General features: G+C 45.0%; 1 protein-coding gene across 3 annotated transcripts in view; it reads right to left on the bottom strand.

Annotated features, from left to right (window-relative positions):
• Positions 1–17,989, bottom strand: part of XPO6 (exportin 6) — a 99,465-nt gene that overhangs the window by 67,742 nt on the left and 13,734 nt on the right. For 2 of the 3 annotated variants that reach the window (XM_084773904.1, XM_084773905.1), the window contains exons 2-4: positions 5,265–5,355; positions 2,328–2,440; positions 1,163–1,360 (exon numbers count right to left, since the gene is read on the bottom strand). In XM_084773904.1, the coding sequence (XP_084630030.1) occupies positions 1,163–1,360; positions 2,328–2,440; positions 5,265–5,355 (402 nt within the window). Of the gene's footprint in view, positions 1–1,162; positions 1,361–2,327; positions 2,441–4,909; positions 5,055–5,264; positions 5,356–17,989 lie in introns of those variants that run through there. The other variant, XM_084773906.1, reaches the window with a different exon arrangement.

Raw genomic sequence — 17,989 nt, 5'->3', positions numbered from 1 at the left:
ATCACAATTATATTATTGAGTACAAACAGATCAGGGCAGAACTGAGCCAAAAGAAACTTTAGATAGCTTGCATAGGACCATTTGATGATGAAGTTTATTCTAGAACTGGTTTGGTCCTGTTTATCAATCCCAAGGCATACACCTCCGCAGTACACATTCCACAGTAAATCTCCTATGAATGGCTAGTTACGGTCCGTGATTACTCCCTGACTCAATTCTGAAACCACTGGAGCCGTCCCTCACATCAGCACCCAGGGTATCTATCAGGAGCCAGAACTGCACAGGCACTCATGAAGCAGCGAGGATTACTCTTCCTCCTCCACTATGCTAAAGTACACAACATAAAGTCAATGTACTAATCCAGCCTGCAACACTTACTACTGCAGCCCCAAGGACTAATGTAGTAGAATTTTGGTTTCTTTAAAAAATCCAGTTATGTTATACGTGAATATTTTTGTTTTAATCCCAAATGTGGGATATGGACCACTTCAGATTGTCCATAGCCGTTAACTATGATTGTCTCATGCTCTAGGAGGGGCATGATTTTTGTCAGCTGAAGATAATTTAATTCTGGAGACTCTGGAGAGGATATACACAGGAGAGTCCTGAGAGGGCCTGTGGTGGCAGCTGCTCCCCTGCTGCTGGTTCCCACTACTGTGTTTGCTATAGCTGGTCTGCTAGATTAATGGAGCTTCTTTCTTTCTTTCTTTCTTTCTTTCTTTCTTCCTTTCTTTCTCTTTTTTACTTTGAGACAAGGTTTCTCTGTGTAGCCTTGACTGACCTAGACTTACTTTGTAGACCATGCTGGCCTCCAACTCACAGAGATCCACCTGCTTCTGCCTCCCAAGTGCTGGGACTATAGGCGTGCGCCACCACACCCGGCCTGCTACAATTATAGCAGCAAAGACTGGACCTGACTCCCTTAATCAGCAGGAAGTAGTCCAAAGAGGTCTACATCCCCTTTCCCCTCTAACCTTCTTCCTTGTCTGCCCAGTGTTGGAAGTGTTGAAGGGATTGGGGTGGAGAAGGATGGAAGATATAAGAACCCAATAAAATAGTGTAAAAAGTATGCGTACAGACTAACTATAAAACTCCTCAAGACAAGGGACAGAATCACTTCTACACACAATCTGTAAGAAAGCTGCCCCAAGTAGATCCTTACCTGTAAAATGTTAGTGAAAAAGTCATGGTAGAACATGGGCCAATCTTGGCGTCCAATATCAACAATAACTTTGCAGAGTTTGTTCCGGATAAAGTAAGGTAAGGTTTTATGGTGAGCTAAGAGAAGTTTGGGCAAGCAACTACGGATTTCCATCTTATCCTGAGATGGGACCCCAAGCCACATTTTATTGATCAGATTCTGAAAAACAAATATATATCCTTTAAATTAATGAGCTATACAGAAAACAACTGGTTTTCATTCTGTAATTAGCTGTAAAACACACACACACACACACACACACACACACACACACACACACAGAGCAATCTCCAACAGTTTATGGCATTTGGCAAAAAGATAAACACAAATATTAAAATCTTAGGACAATAGCACTCAGGGAGGCGGGGCAGGAAGATCTACAAAGCAACTTCAAAATAGCCAAGGCTACACAGAGAAACAGTATCTCAAAAAATAATCAAATAAAATAAATTTTAAAACAAAACAATCCCATCTTTGGGGAGATCTAAGTAATTTGGAGGTAAAACGTTGTATGTACAAAAATTGTTCTTACATCATTGTCTCCAACCTGTCTTACTGGCCACCAAACAGTGACAGAAACAACTGTAATGTTCAAATGTAAGTGAATGAACTGAGACAGGAGGGTGGTAGTCTGAAGCCAGCCTGAGGTATGTAACCAACATGCAACTCCCTACTCCCAGAAAAAAGCAGATAGAAGGGTTAGTGAGTAATGCACAGTCACTTCTGATGACATAACACAAAGGAGGCTGGGAAAGAGTTTGGTGTGAGCATGCACAGAAGACAAAGCTTGGACGAGAGTTAGCATGCGTAATTCTTCGGCTGGAAGAGGATGGCAGTACAAGTACTACCTTTCTCCTTCCAAAATAGTTATCTTTGTCTTTCAAATGACAAGGGAAAAAGAAAAGCTAAGTCACTAAAATGATCTATCAGTACCAGAAGGCCAACCACCTGATCCTCTGGAGTCATGGGAAGGTGTCCCCAGACACTAGGCCACGAGACAGAGATGCCATGTTTGTGGGTCAACCTACTGCTTCCCAGTCATCTGTACATTAAAGGGAAAGCCTGGGGCCAATGGTGTACACTTTCACTCTGGTTTTCAGAAACATAAAACAGCCCAACAACTTACCTCAAAAACCGTTAAGCTATACATCATGACGTAGTCATTCCTTGTGCTGGACAGAAAATACAAGCAGAATCTCCAAGCGCCTACTTGCTGGGCAAAGTTATTAAGAAGCTCCTCTGGAAAAGTTAAACAGCAACAAAATAAGACTATAAAAATGAATGAAATTAATATAAGACCAGCTGCCACCATTTTGAAAACATATGTACCTCCCCCACATAATGCAAATGGTGTCAAAAAAAAAAAACAACCACAAAACCCAGATAAAAGGATTATCTAATACTCTTGACTCTGGGATGAACATCAACACATCTCAAGGCCACTAACTTTCCTAAAAATGCCTTTTGAAAACTGAGACCTATTGTTCAGGCTCTTATTTAAGCTATATGTAAAATGACACCAACTAGCCCCCACAGGCATAAGCCATAAACAGCATCACGCCCTGCAAGTCTGTGACGTCTGCGCTGCTCTCACACTCATAGACAAAGGCTGGAGAAGCAGGAAGAGAACACTAGCATTCCCAGCAGCCGCGCGGTGGCTCACAGCGCCTTAACTCAAGCTCCAGGAGTCCATCACCTTCCTCGGGCCTTCGTAGGCACCAAGCACAAAAGTGGCATGGACATACAAGAAGGCAAAACACTCACGCACACAATCAAAAATATTTTTCAATTTTTCAATTTATTATTTCATGTGCATTGGTGTTTTGCCTGCTTGTATATCTGTGTGAGGGTGTCGGATCCTCTGGAACTGGAGTTAAAAACAGTTGTGAGCTGCCATGTGGTTGCTGACAATTGAACCCTGGTCCTCTGGAAAAGCAGCCAGTGCTCTTAACCACTGAGCCATCTCTCCACACAAATAAGTAAAAATAAAAAGTAAGAACCCTGCCGGGCATGGTGGCACACACCTGTAACCCCAGAACTTGGGGAGGCAGAAGCAGGCATATCTCTGTGAGTTTGAGGCCAGCCTGGTCTACAAAGCAAGTCCAGGACAGCCAAGGCTACACAGAGAAACCTTGTCTCAAATAAAAAGTAAGAACCCTAAGAGTTACCAGAAGCAGCCCTGACCGTATATCCAGTCAGTTAAAAATGTCTCTTCTCCTCTCAGGCTGCTGACAACATCACCCAAAAGCTACTCACCTGTGAGCACAATGCCTATTAACCATCCTGATCCAAGCACTAGCCATGGATCCTGCCAGCAAGCCTGGTCAGTGCAAAGTTGCCATGAAGACACTAGCTTACTGCTCTGCCAGCTCCCGACAACCCTGACCACCTGCCACAAGGCAGCCTCACTAAACACTCTACAGAGACAGGTCAGCACTGGCTGCTGTTGGCGAAGACCTGGGTTCGACCCCTAGCACCCACACAGCAGCTCATAACTTTCTACAACTCCAATTCCAGGGGATCCTACGCCCTCTACTGACCTCTTCCATGTACGTGGTACACAGACATACATTCAGGCAAACCACTCATACATAAAATAAAAATAATTTTTTAAGTCTTAATTTTTTTGTGAAAGATGATGGCATGTCCTGATAATTAAACAAAAGCTTCTCTGTAGCCCAGAGACTGAGTTGTAGCTAGAAATGACATGGTGGACTCAAGTCAGCTGACCCCTAACCTCATCCCAACAAGCCGCTGGTCCAAACTGCTCCTGCTGCTCCACTGTTAAAACACAGCTGGTCTCACAGCATCCTCACCAGGCAAGTGCTCTTCTACTGAGCTAAACCTCAGACTGCATAAAAGTTGGATTCAGACATGAATATACAAGGTTCCACTTTCTACCCATGAGTGCATAAATGGAACAACATTTGATGAGCAAATCAAAAATTGAAAGAAAAATCAAAAGCATTTCTATTACAATGACAAGAGAGTTTAGAGAAATCAGATTGGAAAATGACAGTAGACTAACAGAGAGGAAGATCTATCTTTTTTGGTAAAAATTGTGTCCAATATTTTTACTATAAATATAAAGTAACCTAATAGCATAAAAGTGGGGAGGGAGGGTAATCAGAGTAATGAGAGAACGAGAGTAGCAGGCAAGGCCCGCTCCTCAGGCAGACCCTGGCATCCCCCGGACTCACAACCTGTCTATGCACACCCTACCTCTCTACAGGGGACTCTCTCAGAAAAGAAAGGTATGTAGGGTGCAGGCTACTGGGAGTACCAGGTATCAGATGGCATGATGCTTCAAAGAAGCTAGCAAAAACAGGTTATAGCCAAATAGATCCTGGCTCCCCAGAAAAGTCTCAACCCCAAGTGGACTTTGGATGGTGCTTAGAATGGGCCAGGAGGTTTAAGTGGCTAACGTGAGTCAAGCCAATGGAGACAGAAATGGGCCTGTAAGGTTCTGGGTCAAAGAAAGACCTCAAGGAAAGGGAAGCAGCAAGTATGGTGAAAACAGAGTAGTCACATACATACGCACACACATGTACGACAGCACCTTTAATTCAAACTCAGGGTTAAGAGAACTCAAAGGAGAAAAGGACTGCTTAGCAGCACAGTGGATCACGTCCCTGAGGCAGGATGTTTGAATAGCATTGTTAATGAACATAATAAAAATCAAACATGCTGAGGCCCTAAGACACCTACATGTTCTCTCTGTTGCAGAGCCTTTATTCACAAAAACTGCAGAATGGCAAAGGTAAGAGTGAGGAAAAGATGAAACGTCTCCAAAGACAGAACCAAGTAAGGGATCGCTCTGGGCTTTCAGAAGTTGCTCTTGTTTTGAAGTCAATGGTTGTGGGCCTCTTTCAACAACGCTGCTGAGATTAGACACAAAGCAGAGGCTTCCACTTGATCAAAAGGAAAGAAACAAATCATTATGCGCTTGCAGCTAGGTATGCAAGTCCCGGCAGAACTAGAGCAAAGCAGCCAAGAATGCAAGAGTGCATGCAGGTCTGACCAGTCAAGGATATCAATCCCTTCTTCCCCAAATTCCACTTACCTATCTCACGTTTCCTTTCATTTGTTGTGCAATCATGGAAAAACTCTGTCATCAGACTTTCCAATGCCCTGAGGGAGGCTTCTTCAGATGCCTGGCAAAGGAATTTGAGAAAACATCAATAAACTGCGTCTGCCCCTCAGTTCCTCCTAGGTCCCATACACAACAAGAGTAATTTACTTCCCAAAACACCTTGGTCCAACATTCTTCAAACCCACAATGCTAGCCAGAAAATCAAGAGAAATAAATTTCCATCAGGCTTAAAATTCAGTTTTAGTATCTTCTACAAATACATGCCATGGAATTTTAATTATTTATGTTAAGAAAAAAGAATCAAAATGCAATCGTAGAAATATGCAAGGAACAAATTAACAATCCTGGCCTGGCCTGGCCTGAATAGGTAGAGCAAACAGATTCTGGGAGGCCTAGAGATCCTCATACACGATCCAGGCACCCCTTGCCTAAATAATTAGCCAGATGTTACTACAGAGAAACCCAAGCCACATGGACACTTGGTCTCTGAAGGTGTTTCAGGAGTCCTGCTTGTATTCAGCTTTCCTCTCACACCAACAGCCAATAGAGATGAATACATAGCTGAGGCAAAGCTTGACAAGCACTGAGTTCAACCAGCTGGAGTAGAGATGCCCAAGATAAGAGTGAGGCCCTTGAGCCAGGCATGGTGATGCACACCTTTAATTTCAGCTCTCCAGAGTCAAAGGCAAGTTCTTTTTTTTGGGGGGGGGGGGGGATGGGGGTGGTTTTTCGAGACAGGGCTTCTCTGTGCAGCCTTGGCTTGCTGGACTCACTTTGTAGACCAGGCTGGCCTCGACCTCACAGCAATCCACCGGCCTCTACCTCTTGAGTGCTGGGATTAAAGGAAAGTTCTTAATTCCTTTCCTATCTGCCTCCCTCCTCAAATCTCTTCCTTTACCCCCAGAGCCTTTTAGGACAACAGTGTTTTCGTGTTGAACTGTGAGAGGTCTGGAGGCCTCCAGCCATCTCATTAATAAGCCACTTTATAAGTACAGCACCATGCACACCACCAACTGGCCATGCACAGGCAGTGCCAGGCAGTGTACCCTCCACACTGCCAGGGCAGTAGGCCAGCTGTGCAATGACAAATGAACTGACTGACGAGTGATGAATTCTTCCCCAGTAGTATTAGCACTTGTAACTCAAGGAAATGTTCTTGTCTAAATTGTACAGCTTGCAAAACAACCTGTTTTATAAAAATTACCTATTTGCCAGATGAATGGCACACATCCAGCAACATGACAGGCTGAGGCAGGAAGATCTTTGCCCCAGAAGTTTGGAGACAGTATGAACAACTGTCTTGGTCTGTTTCATTATTCAAATCTGGTATGTTATTTCATTTGGAACGGGAGTCTACTTAAAATCAAACTACCGGCAGGAAGTATGGCACAAGTCTATCACCTATGATACTCAGGAGGCTAAGACAGGAGGACGGGAAGTTCAAGGCTAGTATGGGCAACCTAGTGAGACCATGCCTCAAAATGAAGTAAAGGCGGGGGACACACCTGCTTGCCTAGCACGCATGAATCCCTGGATTTGATTCCCAGCACTAAACAAACAGACACAGACACACACACACAGAAACACACACTGAAAACATGAAAAAAAATAAATCTGGAAGCTAGCCTGGGCAGTATGAGATTATCTCAAAAACAAACAATACAAAAATCATCATCATCATCATCATCAATAAATAAAAAGTAAAAAGAGGACCTAGGCAAGGCATAGTAGTGCACACCTTTAATCTTATTTCTTATGAGGCTGAGAGGCTGAGGCAGGCCAATCTCTGACTTTGAGGCCAGCCTGGTCTACTTAGAGAGTTCCAGGACAGCCAAGGTAACAAAGCATGAGGTGCAGAGGGGATAGAGATGAAGCTCAGTAAGGCAAAAAAAAATAAGGCTGCACAAAAATTTAGAGAAATAAGGAAATAAGCAAGTGTTAAAGTAGCCGAGTGCCAAAGAAGGAGGAGGAGGAGGAGGAGGAGGAGGAGGAGGAGGAGGAGGAGGAGGAGGAGGAGGAGGAGAAGAATCGTGTTTGTGTGTGTGTGTGTGTGTGTGTGTGTGTGTGTGTGTGTGTGTGTGTAAGGGACCACGAGAAGGGAAAGAGCTGAGATTATGACCTCCAAGCACCCAAGCATAGAATCATACTCTGCCATGCTCCTAAGGCTGGTGTCTAAACTAAATGATCACTGGCAGCCTCTTCCAGTCTACCTACCCAACACACTCCAGCCCAACCCAAGAAACTCCAGCAACACACAAACATGGGTTCCAAAAGACAGCATAAAACCAGCGGAGGTCCCCAGACCCTTCCCTACAAGTCCAAATACTGGCTATTTACATTTTAATCACTTCAATAATTCCAACACTACTGTGTTTCACAGGCCATTGAAGGACCAAGTAAGGTGATCTATGTACAGTGCTAGATAAACTAAGAAGGATTATCTACCTAGCAATGATGGCTACCCTGATTTTTGCTTGGTCTTAGATACCAAGTAAAAACAGGGAGGAACACTGAGAAACAAAAGTAGTCAGACCTCCTCCAAAACTACACACATGCATGCCTTCAGAGGGTGCCAAACACAGCTACTGCACTTCTCAGACAAGATCCCAAAATCAAACTGTGTTCATTTACAATGGATAAAAACGGAGGCCCAGGCTTCAGCTGAGTAAACAATCAGAAGAGAAGTAGAAGACAAACAGGATACATTCAAGACCTGCAAACGGTTAGGGGATCTGGAGATCCCCAGCCCCTCCAGCAGGAAGGCACTGGAGCCTTTGCCAGCTGTTTCAAGCAAGTGCCAAGGCCAGACCCTGACTCATGGGTTAAGGAACCGAGAGCAGTGAGGCAGTAGTAACACACCACACCACACCACACCACACTTCCAAGTAATAAGACAAAGAACATACAGGACTCTCAGCTGCAACAGGTAAGGATCTGCCAGCGCCACGACTTGTGCTGAGATTTCTGTGTCAGGTCTTGAAGACTAATTTAAAACTAAGTGAGGGCCGCTCATGATGACTCAGCAGGTAAAGGGCCTTGCCACCAACCCTGCCACTCTGAGAACAGACTCCCAGAAGGTGTCCTTGGACGGGCGTATATGTACATGTGCACCAGAATAAACACACAAATTAATTATTAAAATAAATAAAACTGTTTTAAATGTATTAAAAGAAAATAAATAGAACTCACTAAGACACATTACCATACACACACACACACACACACCAGATGAATCAGAAAAACCCTTAAATTTAACCCACAAAATGTGAAAAGTCAAACAATAAGGCTACCACAGGAAATTGCCTACATGGCCATGGTCATAGTTCCTTTCTTTCGTTAGGACACATAAAGCAGTAAACACAAAGAAAGAATAACAAACCCGGCTGCTCACCAGACAGCACAAGGAAGCTGCAGATGGAGAAGGCACTGTGCGGTGACTGACACAACTCACATCAGAGTAGAAAGTAACTTACAGAGAAAGACAAGAGCCTTGAACAAAGTCACTTATAAAAGAAAGGCCCTGGCCGGGCATAGTGGCGCACACCTGTAATCCCAGCACTCAAGAGGCAAAGACAGGTGGATCTCTGTGAGTTCAAATCCAGCCTGGTCTACAGAGTAAGTTAGGACTGTTACACAGAGAAACTGTCTCGAAAAGCCATACACACATGCACACAAAAGGAAAGAAAAAGAAAAAAGAAGAGAAAGACCTAAGTAAGTGTTCACCTCATAAGAAAAATACAAATTTAAAATGTAAGAAGCTGCTACACAACCAGCAGAACAGCGAAGTTAGGCTCAGTGAGCTGGAGAGAAGCCCCGGCACCACCATCTGTGCTCCAGTCCCCGGGGAGCCAACACCTCCTTCTGGCCCTTTCAGGCACCAGACATGTACACGGTGCAGACAAGTACGCAGGCCAAACACCCATACGCTCTTTAGTAGACCAAGCCGGTCTTGGACTCAGTAATCCATCTGCCTCTGCCTCTCTGCCTGTGCTTCTGCGCCTCTGTGCCCCTCTGCCCCTGCCTCCCAAGTGTGGAGACTAAAGGTGTGTAACACTATGCCCAGTCCATTTTATATTAAAACTTTTAAACAACAAAGCTAAGTTGTACTGCTGCAGTCAGAATAGTGATTACTTTGGTAAAGAGGGATTCCTTGGAACTCCAAGAGCATTCTACTCTTGTTCTGGATGTTATGTCTATGACAACTAGAAATTACTTGTCTGTAAGACCATGTACTGCACACTGTGCTTTGAGCTTTCAAACTGCAACTTCAAGGTTAGACCATGAGTTTCAAACTGTACTGTAACCACTCACTGCGGTGTGAGTCTGTGTGAGCCCCTGGACTGTAGGGTACGCTGTGACCTATGCATTCAAAGCAGCCACCACAGCAATGCCATATATTGCTGCTTCATTTGCCTGGGCCTCCCCATGAGTCACCTAGCTCACCCCAACAGAAAGAAAAAGGTATACACAATAAGATCTTTGGGCAAAAAGGGATGATGAAGTATGGCTGCCCCAGGTGCTCTAGGAGAGCCATGCACGTATCTAAGGCAAGCCCACAGTCTCTGCTGCAGAACTGCTTACTGGTACAAAGCTGCCTGCCTGCATCTCCGCTGCTGTCTACTTCTGCTTCTGGATAAGCAGGTCAGAGCCCTGTGCCTGTGATTCACTTAAGGAACCAAAGCCAAGCAAAGCTCAGAATCACCTCATCAAAGAAAACTTGAAAGGAAGAAAAAGGTCACCGAATTTGACATTTTCTTTGACTGTTCCCCTATTTCCTATGGCTCCACTGGGCCTGCAGTCTCGTGGTGCTTTTTCATGTCCCTCGCTACCATGTCTACCACTCCCTATTACCACTTGCCTGTAAACTGGCTTCTTTTAGCTGTTGCTTTGATACCAACTTTTCCAACTCTGATCCAATCTATTCTTCATAGCCAAATAAATTCCCCTAAAGGCAGACTTCTCAACGCCAGCTCTTCTAGATCTCGCTTCGCAGAGCCCTTAAATCTAGACTGACCTGGGAAACTAAGTTATGTATTTGGCAAATAAGCTTGATAGTCCTGAGATGTAAAGGTAAATACGACAGTTCCTGACGTGAGAGGACCAGAACTATCCAGAGGGTGCAGAGAGCAGAAGCTACGCGTGAAAAGGTCAAGTCTGTGGTCGCCATCCTGCAGCAATGGTTTATGTAAGAACAGCCTCAGAGCCCAGAGCCAGGGGTCTGTGCTTGGCTAAACAAAATAATTCACATAAAGCACATATAATAAGCACAATGCTAGGCATAAAGTGAGGGCTCAAACTTCAGGCTACTGCTTTCAGTGTTGTACTTTCTTTAACCACAGCACCAACTGTTTGAGAGATTATGTCCGAGGTGTTTTCTACAGTGCCCAACTGTGGGATTCAAATAGTTTTCAGATCAATTCCAGGTGAATAAAAAAACCACAAAATTGCTACTATCCGCCCGGCATGGTGGTGCACGCCTTTAATCCCAGCACCCGGGAGGCAGAGGCAGGTGGATCGAGGCCAGCCTGGTCTACAAAGCGAGTCACAGCCAAGGCTAACACAGAGAAACCCTGTCTCGAAAAACCAAGGAAAAACAAAGAAAAGAAAAGAAAGATTGCTACTATCACTTTGGGCTTTTCAGGATTACCTCTAATTCTCCCAAAGATGTACATGTCATAATAATTTCCCACTGAGGAGCTCTAAACATGATCTTTGCTCACAAACAACAAATCTTTCTTTTTTTTTTAAAGATTTATTTATTTTATGTACATGAGTGCTCTGTTTTCATGCACACCAGAAGAGGTAATAAGATTCTATTACAGATGGTTGTGAGCCACACCATGTGGTTGCTGGTAATTGAACTCGGGACCTCTGAAAAAGCAGCCAGTGCTCTTAACCTCTGAGCCATCTCTCCAGCCCCCAAATCTTTATTTTTTTTTAATTTGAAGAATTATATATATATATGTAAATAGTTGCTAAGCTATCTTTAACATAGCCTAACAGAGGCCCTGATGGCAGATGATCTACACGGGCCTCTGCCCTGCAACAGGGTCAATACTTAAGTTTGACCCTGACTAAATCTGTAACGTTTCACCTGTCTCTAAATATCCGTGTCTCAGGCTGGAGAGAGATGGTTCATTGGGTAAACTGCTATCCCAAGCCTGGCTACCTGCGCTTGATCTCTGAAGCCCACATATTGCAAATAGTCCTGTGACCTCCACATGTGCACCATGGGAAACACAGACATACACATATGCTCACAAACTACTTAAATAAATGAAAAATAAAAAGAAACGGGAACAATCCTCTCTGCAACAACCCTTGGCTTTAAAAGAAACCTGTATCGACCTTTCTGTGTTCCTTCCTAGGAGCTTTCCTGGGGGCACCTTACGTACCCCACGGGGAACTGGAGCACAGACACCCTTTCCATAGGCTCACAGCCTCACTGAGACTGAGACTGATCCCACACTAACTGCAACCAAGCTTCAAAAGCACAGAAGTAGCAAGGAATTTCAGTCTCAAGTAAACTTTCCCCCCGAAGACAACACAACTCATCACCATAGATGTCTCCACTCTCAAATGAACACTCCTTCCTCACACTTTTCACCACAGAAAACAGGCAAGTCTTTGGCTGTATACCTGAGTCTAAGCATAAGACCCAAAGCTTAACATAACACACACTGCCATCAATGTGAGGGTGCCCCTCCCCCAACACCAGTGCTGCAATGTCACCCGCCTCAAAAAACTAGAAAGTAGCAGAGAGCAGGAAGGAAGCTCTAGTCCTAGGAGACACGCCCTTCACAGTCCTTCCTTCAGCTCTTGCAGCTCCTCTACGTCAGAACCTACAGGTACTTTCATTTCTAAAACCCAAACTGACACATCTCTGTTGGAGTATAAATCTTGTGTTTCTCTCTAAGCCAGCCACTGAAACCAGCGGATGCACGCAGCCCGAGTAGTCAGCAGAGCAGCCATTCACACTCAGACTCCCAAGGACTCGCTCAAAGCCAGCAACTAGGGTGACAGTAGAGTCTTAGCCAGTCTACGGCAGAAAAGCTCAGCATGAATGCTGACTGGCAATTACAATCTACACCAGAGAAGCAAGTCTCTGGATGAGCTCTGAAGGACTATCTACATTCAGCTGCGGTTAGAAGACTCACCTCAAATTCCAGTATAAAAAAACAAGAGAAGCTAGTTGTGCACCAGCAGTTAGCGCTCTCTGCTCTGACTGCTAACTCTGGAGACCAGCTGCCTCCGCAAGCTCCTACTTCATGTCTTCCCCACCATACTGTGTCCTCAGTGAGCCAAAATAAACCCTCTCCTTCCTTAAATGGGTTCTGTCAGGTACACAACTACAGCAACAAGAGTAGCTGCAAGGATAGGGTAGGGTAGAGCAAGCGCAACCGGGAAACGTACTGTACGGAAGCAGTTAGAGAACCACGCAGCCAGGACGAAGGCTTGCACATGACACTATGAACACCGCGAGGAACCTCGGATAAAGTAGCCCATCTGCCTGAGCAGGCTCCTTGTCTGCCTACAGTCCAAAGCTCAACAGTATTTGCCCTTTGGGACAGAATCTTTATATACATCCTTAATATCTGATTAAAGCACATTCTCTGGCCCCATCTAAACTCTTCGGCTTCAGATTAAAACTTCCACAAAAGAATAAAGGGCAGAACATCCCTCTGGTATTTCCTAGGTTTGTACAAAGTGCCCTAGTCTCTCTTCCTGAGCAGAAGAGATCAGATTACTGCTGAGAACCCAGCTAGAAGCAAGAAGAATGCCAAGGATCCAAGCTAGAAAACTCCACTGGTCCCACTGTGGGACTGATAAAGCCAAAGTACCATATTCTATCCCCATAGGGATCAAGCAGAGTAAACATCTTTACAGACAGAAGACTGCTGGGGAAACTGCCCATGTATACTAGGGGATAATACATAAAAACAATAGCAGCTAGTTACCTAACTAGCGATGCAAGGGTGTAATGTTTAAAAAAATAAATAAAATTAACAAGCCAGGCGTGGTGGCGCACGCCTGTAATCCTAGCACTCAGGAGACAGAGACAGGCAGATCTCTGTGAGTTCAAGGCCGGCCTGGTCTACAAATCAAGCCCAGGGCAGCCCAGGCTCTGTTATAGAAAGAAATTCTGTCTCGGGTGGGGGGGATATGGGGGGGGGGAACCCAAAAAAATCACTAAGGTGGACTAAAGACTCATGAGAAGTAAATGCTACCAAGTAAATGAACCAATATTGGACCCTGAACTGGGGGAAACAGTATACTGGACCTATTGACAAAACTAAAATAGCGACTGTGGGTGTGTGCACAGGGGTGTGCACAGGGGTGTGCACAGGTGCACATCTTGAGGCAGGGGGTTGGTGCCAGGCATCTTCCTCTATCAAAGTATATTTATACATGTGCCTATGACAAAGACAAAAAGAATAGTCCATAATGCAAGCACCGAGCATGTTAACAGGCTAGTTTGAACCTACTACTTTGGGATCTCTGTGAGTTGGACATAACTTCTAACACTTGTTTTGGGTGTTTGTTTTGAGACAGTTTCACTATGTAGCGCTGGCTGGCCTTAAACTCAGAGATCCACCTGCCTCTGTCTCCCTAATGCTAGGATTTGTTTTCATAGTCTCACTATGTAGCCCAGGCTACCCGGTGATGGCTCCTCAACACAAGTGCTCTGCTCCAAGTGTCATAATATAAATAAACTGGCACTGCACTGAACGCAATCAGGTAAAGACTGTGACATTAGCCTATCACCACCATAAGAAAATACTGCAAAAGCCTCCAGCTGGTCTAACAGACAGCTGCCATCAACTGGGGAGTCCTTTCTCCCTCCAGGATCTACCCAATGGCTTTGTATCTCAAGATCCAAAGTGCAAGTCAAAGTGTAATGTTCTCCTTATCAGCTGAGCTGCCTGCCTTCTCCTCCTCCTTCTGAACTGGTTTTACTGCCCCACCCCCAAGCCTAGGGACAAGGATGCAGGGCACAGTGGAGCACAGGGCAGTGAGAGTTCTAGTATGGAGCTAGGCAGGGTTCTGGCGAATGGATGCATGCATGACTTCACACCTGGCAGAAGTGAACCAGTGTGATGCTTCCCTCGGTACACCAGGAGGAGAAAGGAGCATGCCTGAGCAAAGGAAGAGCATGCCTAAAAGACTGTTCAATTGCTCCTCCCACATGGAGGACTGACGTCTACTCCTAAATGTAGACCACACCAAGAATGAAAGGAAGCTGCCTACATAAGCCAGCAGCTTCCACTGAGAGAGATGCACCGCAGTAGAAAGGACAGACTAGAGCCAGTCCACTAATTTAAGCCTGGGTAACTTTCGAGGAAGGCCTACATGCTTCCAGAGCACCGTGGTACGAAAGACAATCAGGGGTATACCTCAGTGTGCAAGTGTTGGTTAAGAGCAATCGCTCCCTCACCACAGATTTCTTTTATGTGAACTTCATGTGAACACTTGCATTTTATTTCATCTGTTTGAATCCAGGATCTCACATACACCAGGAAGTGCTCCACCACTGAACTATATGCCCGCCTCTTCACTTGCTTTTATGAAGACAATGTCCCAAAGTTGTTACCAGTTTATTCCTCTGACTACACCCAGCACTGCCCTAATATTTATATTTTATTGATGCTCAGTCACATTTGCGAAGGGTTTCAAGTCAAGATAATGGTGTCATAGCAGCAGCTACTGTAGGACCTTAATGCCTTCACATTCCACGGAAAGTACGAGGGTACTGCATGAGCAGAGATCTGTACTCAGTAGGAGGAGTTTCTGACTAGGGGCTCTAGAAAGTTCCTGCTATCACACAGATGATCATTAGCACAAAGGGACAAGTTTGCATGGCAACTCTGGCCAGGGATCCGTGTGTTCTAGCTGAAAGGCTTTTGTTCATTAAGAACTATGGCTGTATGGACTGGAGAGGTGGCTCAGAGGTTAAGAGCACTGACTGCTCTTCCAAAGGTACTGAGTTCAATTCCCAGCAACTACATGGCGGCTCACAACCATCTGTAATGAGAGCTGGTGCCCTCTTCTGGCATGCAGACATACATTCATTCAGGCAAAACACTGAATACTTAATAAATCTTTAAAAAAAAAAAAAAAAAGAACTATGGCTGGGATGGAGCCTGGGGAAATGGAACAGTTGGCAAAGTGCGTGCTGCACACACCTGGGTACCTGAGGCTGGATTCCCAGCACCTATGTAAAAGCAGCAGAATGCAGTGTTAGATGTCTATAACTCAAGTCCAGCTTGGGCGCTGCAGGAGGGGACTACAGATAGTTCACTGACCAGCCGGCCTAGCCAAACAGATGAATTCCAGGATCAGTAAAAGGCCCAGTTTCAAAAAATAATAAACCAGGATGGGGGTAGGGGGTGGGGATATGATGTGTTGGGAGGGCTAAGTGTACATGAGTGAGTTCATGTGCCCAGGGACCAAAACGGAGCAGGACACTGGGTGTCCTTTTCTATTACTGGATGCCTTCCTTTTTCACTTGTCTTGACGGCCCTGAGACAAGGTCTTTGACAGTTTAAGAATGGCCCCCAACAGGTGCATGCTCAGTCACTAGAGAGCGGAACCTTTTGAAAGGCTTATAAGTATTAAGAGGTGCAGCCTTGTTGAGGGAAGTGTGCCATGGAGGGTGGGTTTCCAAGGCCCATGCCGCACCCAGTCAGGCTTCAGATGAGGAGGTTAGCTCTCAGCTACTGCTCCAGGGCCATGAATGCTACTATGCTCCCTGCCACGGTGATAATCAACTAAACCTCTGATACTGTGTAAGCACACCCTCAATTAAAAGGTCTCTCTTATAAGAGTTGCTGTAATCTGGTGTCTCTCACTGAACCAGCTCACAGGTTTGGTTGGTTAGACTGCCTGACCTCTTGGGCTCCATCTGTCTCCAGTGGGTTACAGGCATGCAATGAATTAACAGCTTTTATGTGGGTGCTAAGGTCTTGAACTGAAGTCCTCATGCTTGTAGGACTCTCTTGCCTACTGTGCTATCTCCCTGAGAACTATACTTTTTAAACCTCACATGAGGGCTGGAGAGATGGCTCAGCAGTTAAGAGCACTCACTGTCTGCTCCTCCAGAGGTCCTGGGTTCAATTCCCAGCGACCACATGGTGGCTCACAACCCTCTATAATGTAATCTGATGCCCTCTTCTGGCCTGCGGGTGTATATGCAGGCAGAGCACTGTATACATAATAATAAATAAATTTAAAAAAAAAAAAAAAACTTGACATGAAAGCTCAGGTCTGTAATTCTAGTATTGGGAGCTGAAACAGAAGTCTAAGGGCAGCCTGAGAACACAAGATGAGCTCCAAGCCAGCTTAGGCTAAAGTGAGACCCCACCTTTAATTTAAAAGGGGGGGGGGATTAATTTTAAAATCCTGTAACTTAATGCACTATAGAAAACTATACTGTACTATTGACACTATACAAGTTCCCTTTCGCCACCCTCCTTCCCCCGCGCAGTCCTAGGGACCAACTCAAGATAGCCAGGCTTGACGGCAAGCATCTTTACACACAGAGCCATCTCCAGCCCTCCACTGTCATTTTTATAGTTACCTACCAGTGTTGAAAACAAAGCGTATGAATGACAGCATGTGCCCTCTAGAATCCCGTCTATGGCTGACACAGAAGAGTTTGGCACTATGTCCATGACTCTAAGAGCAAAAGATCTTTGGCTTTTCTTTTTGGTTTTGTTTTTAATTTTTAAATTACATCTACTGGGTGGTGTGCACAAGCCAGAGCACACGCATGGAAGTCAAAGGACAACCTATTGAGTTCTCATCTTCTACGACGTGGGTTGCAGAGACAAAACTCTGGTCACCAAGTTTGGTGGCAAGGGTCTATCTGCTGAGCCATCTTTTCAGTCTTCCCCCACAACCCCTGCGCCACATTCCACAGACCCAGGACTATCTCACAAGGTCATTTCTGGTGCCACTCACTGAGATCCAGACTGCCTTTTCAGTACTTCTGACTACCAACTCTAAATCTAGGTCCCCTAATCTCTTCCTGCAGTTTGAATAATATTCCACAAAGGGCTCACAAAACTCAGAAAAATTCTAGTGTTTACCAGCTGTATTTTTCCCCAGAAGAACCACAATCTTTAGTAACCCTCAAGGAGTACAGCAATGAAAAAGAACAGTTTGGGACTGGAGAGATGGCTCAGAAGTTAAGAGCACCGTCTGCTCTAAAGATCCTAAGTTCAATTCCCAGCACCCACACCGTGGCTTACAGCCACACTCCATTTTAGTAGTATATTACAAAACTCTGATGGCTCGTTCTCACCCATTTGGAAGAGAGAAATCTACCTAAATAAAGAATAAAATAATTCACCTAAAACACAATACTCTCTTTCCATGCCACTCAGGGACGCCTGTACCACGTTTATTCTTGGGCAAAACTTTGCCCATTTTTAAGGTCTTGTGAGATACAGGCCCAAGCTTACTCATTCGGTTTTAGGTTGGCTATGCCTGGTGGCATAGAAGGAAACACCTGCCAGTTCTCCAAATCAAGAGAAGAACTTATGGCCAGCATGGCACATGCTGCCATTTCACTTAAAAGCAGCTTGTGTTTGCTACCTTTGTCCCTGTCTCAGATTCCGTCTTACCTCAAGCCCCACAGCCACTGATCCTCTACTAGTAACCATAAAAATCTACTTCTTTCTCATAATCCAGTC

Source organism: Acomys minous (genome assembly GCF_964271855.1).
Source record: "Acomys minous genome assembly, chromosome: 2".
Taxonomy (NCBI): Eukaryota; Metazoa; Chordata; class Mammalia; order Rodentia; family Muridae; genus Acomys; species Acomys minous.
This window is presented reverse-complemented; position numbering and strand designations above follow the sequence as displayed.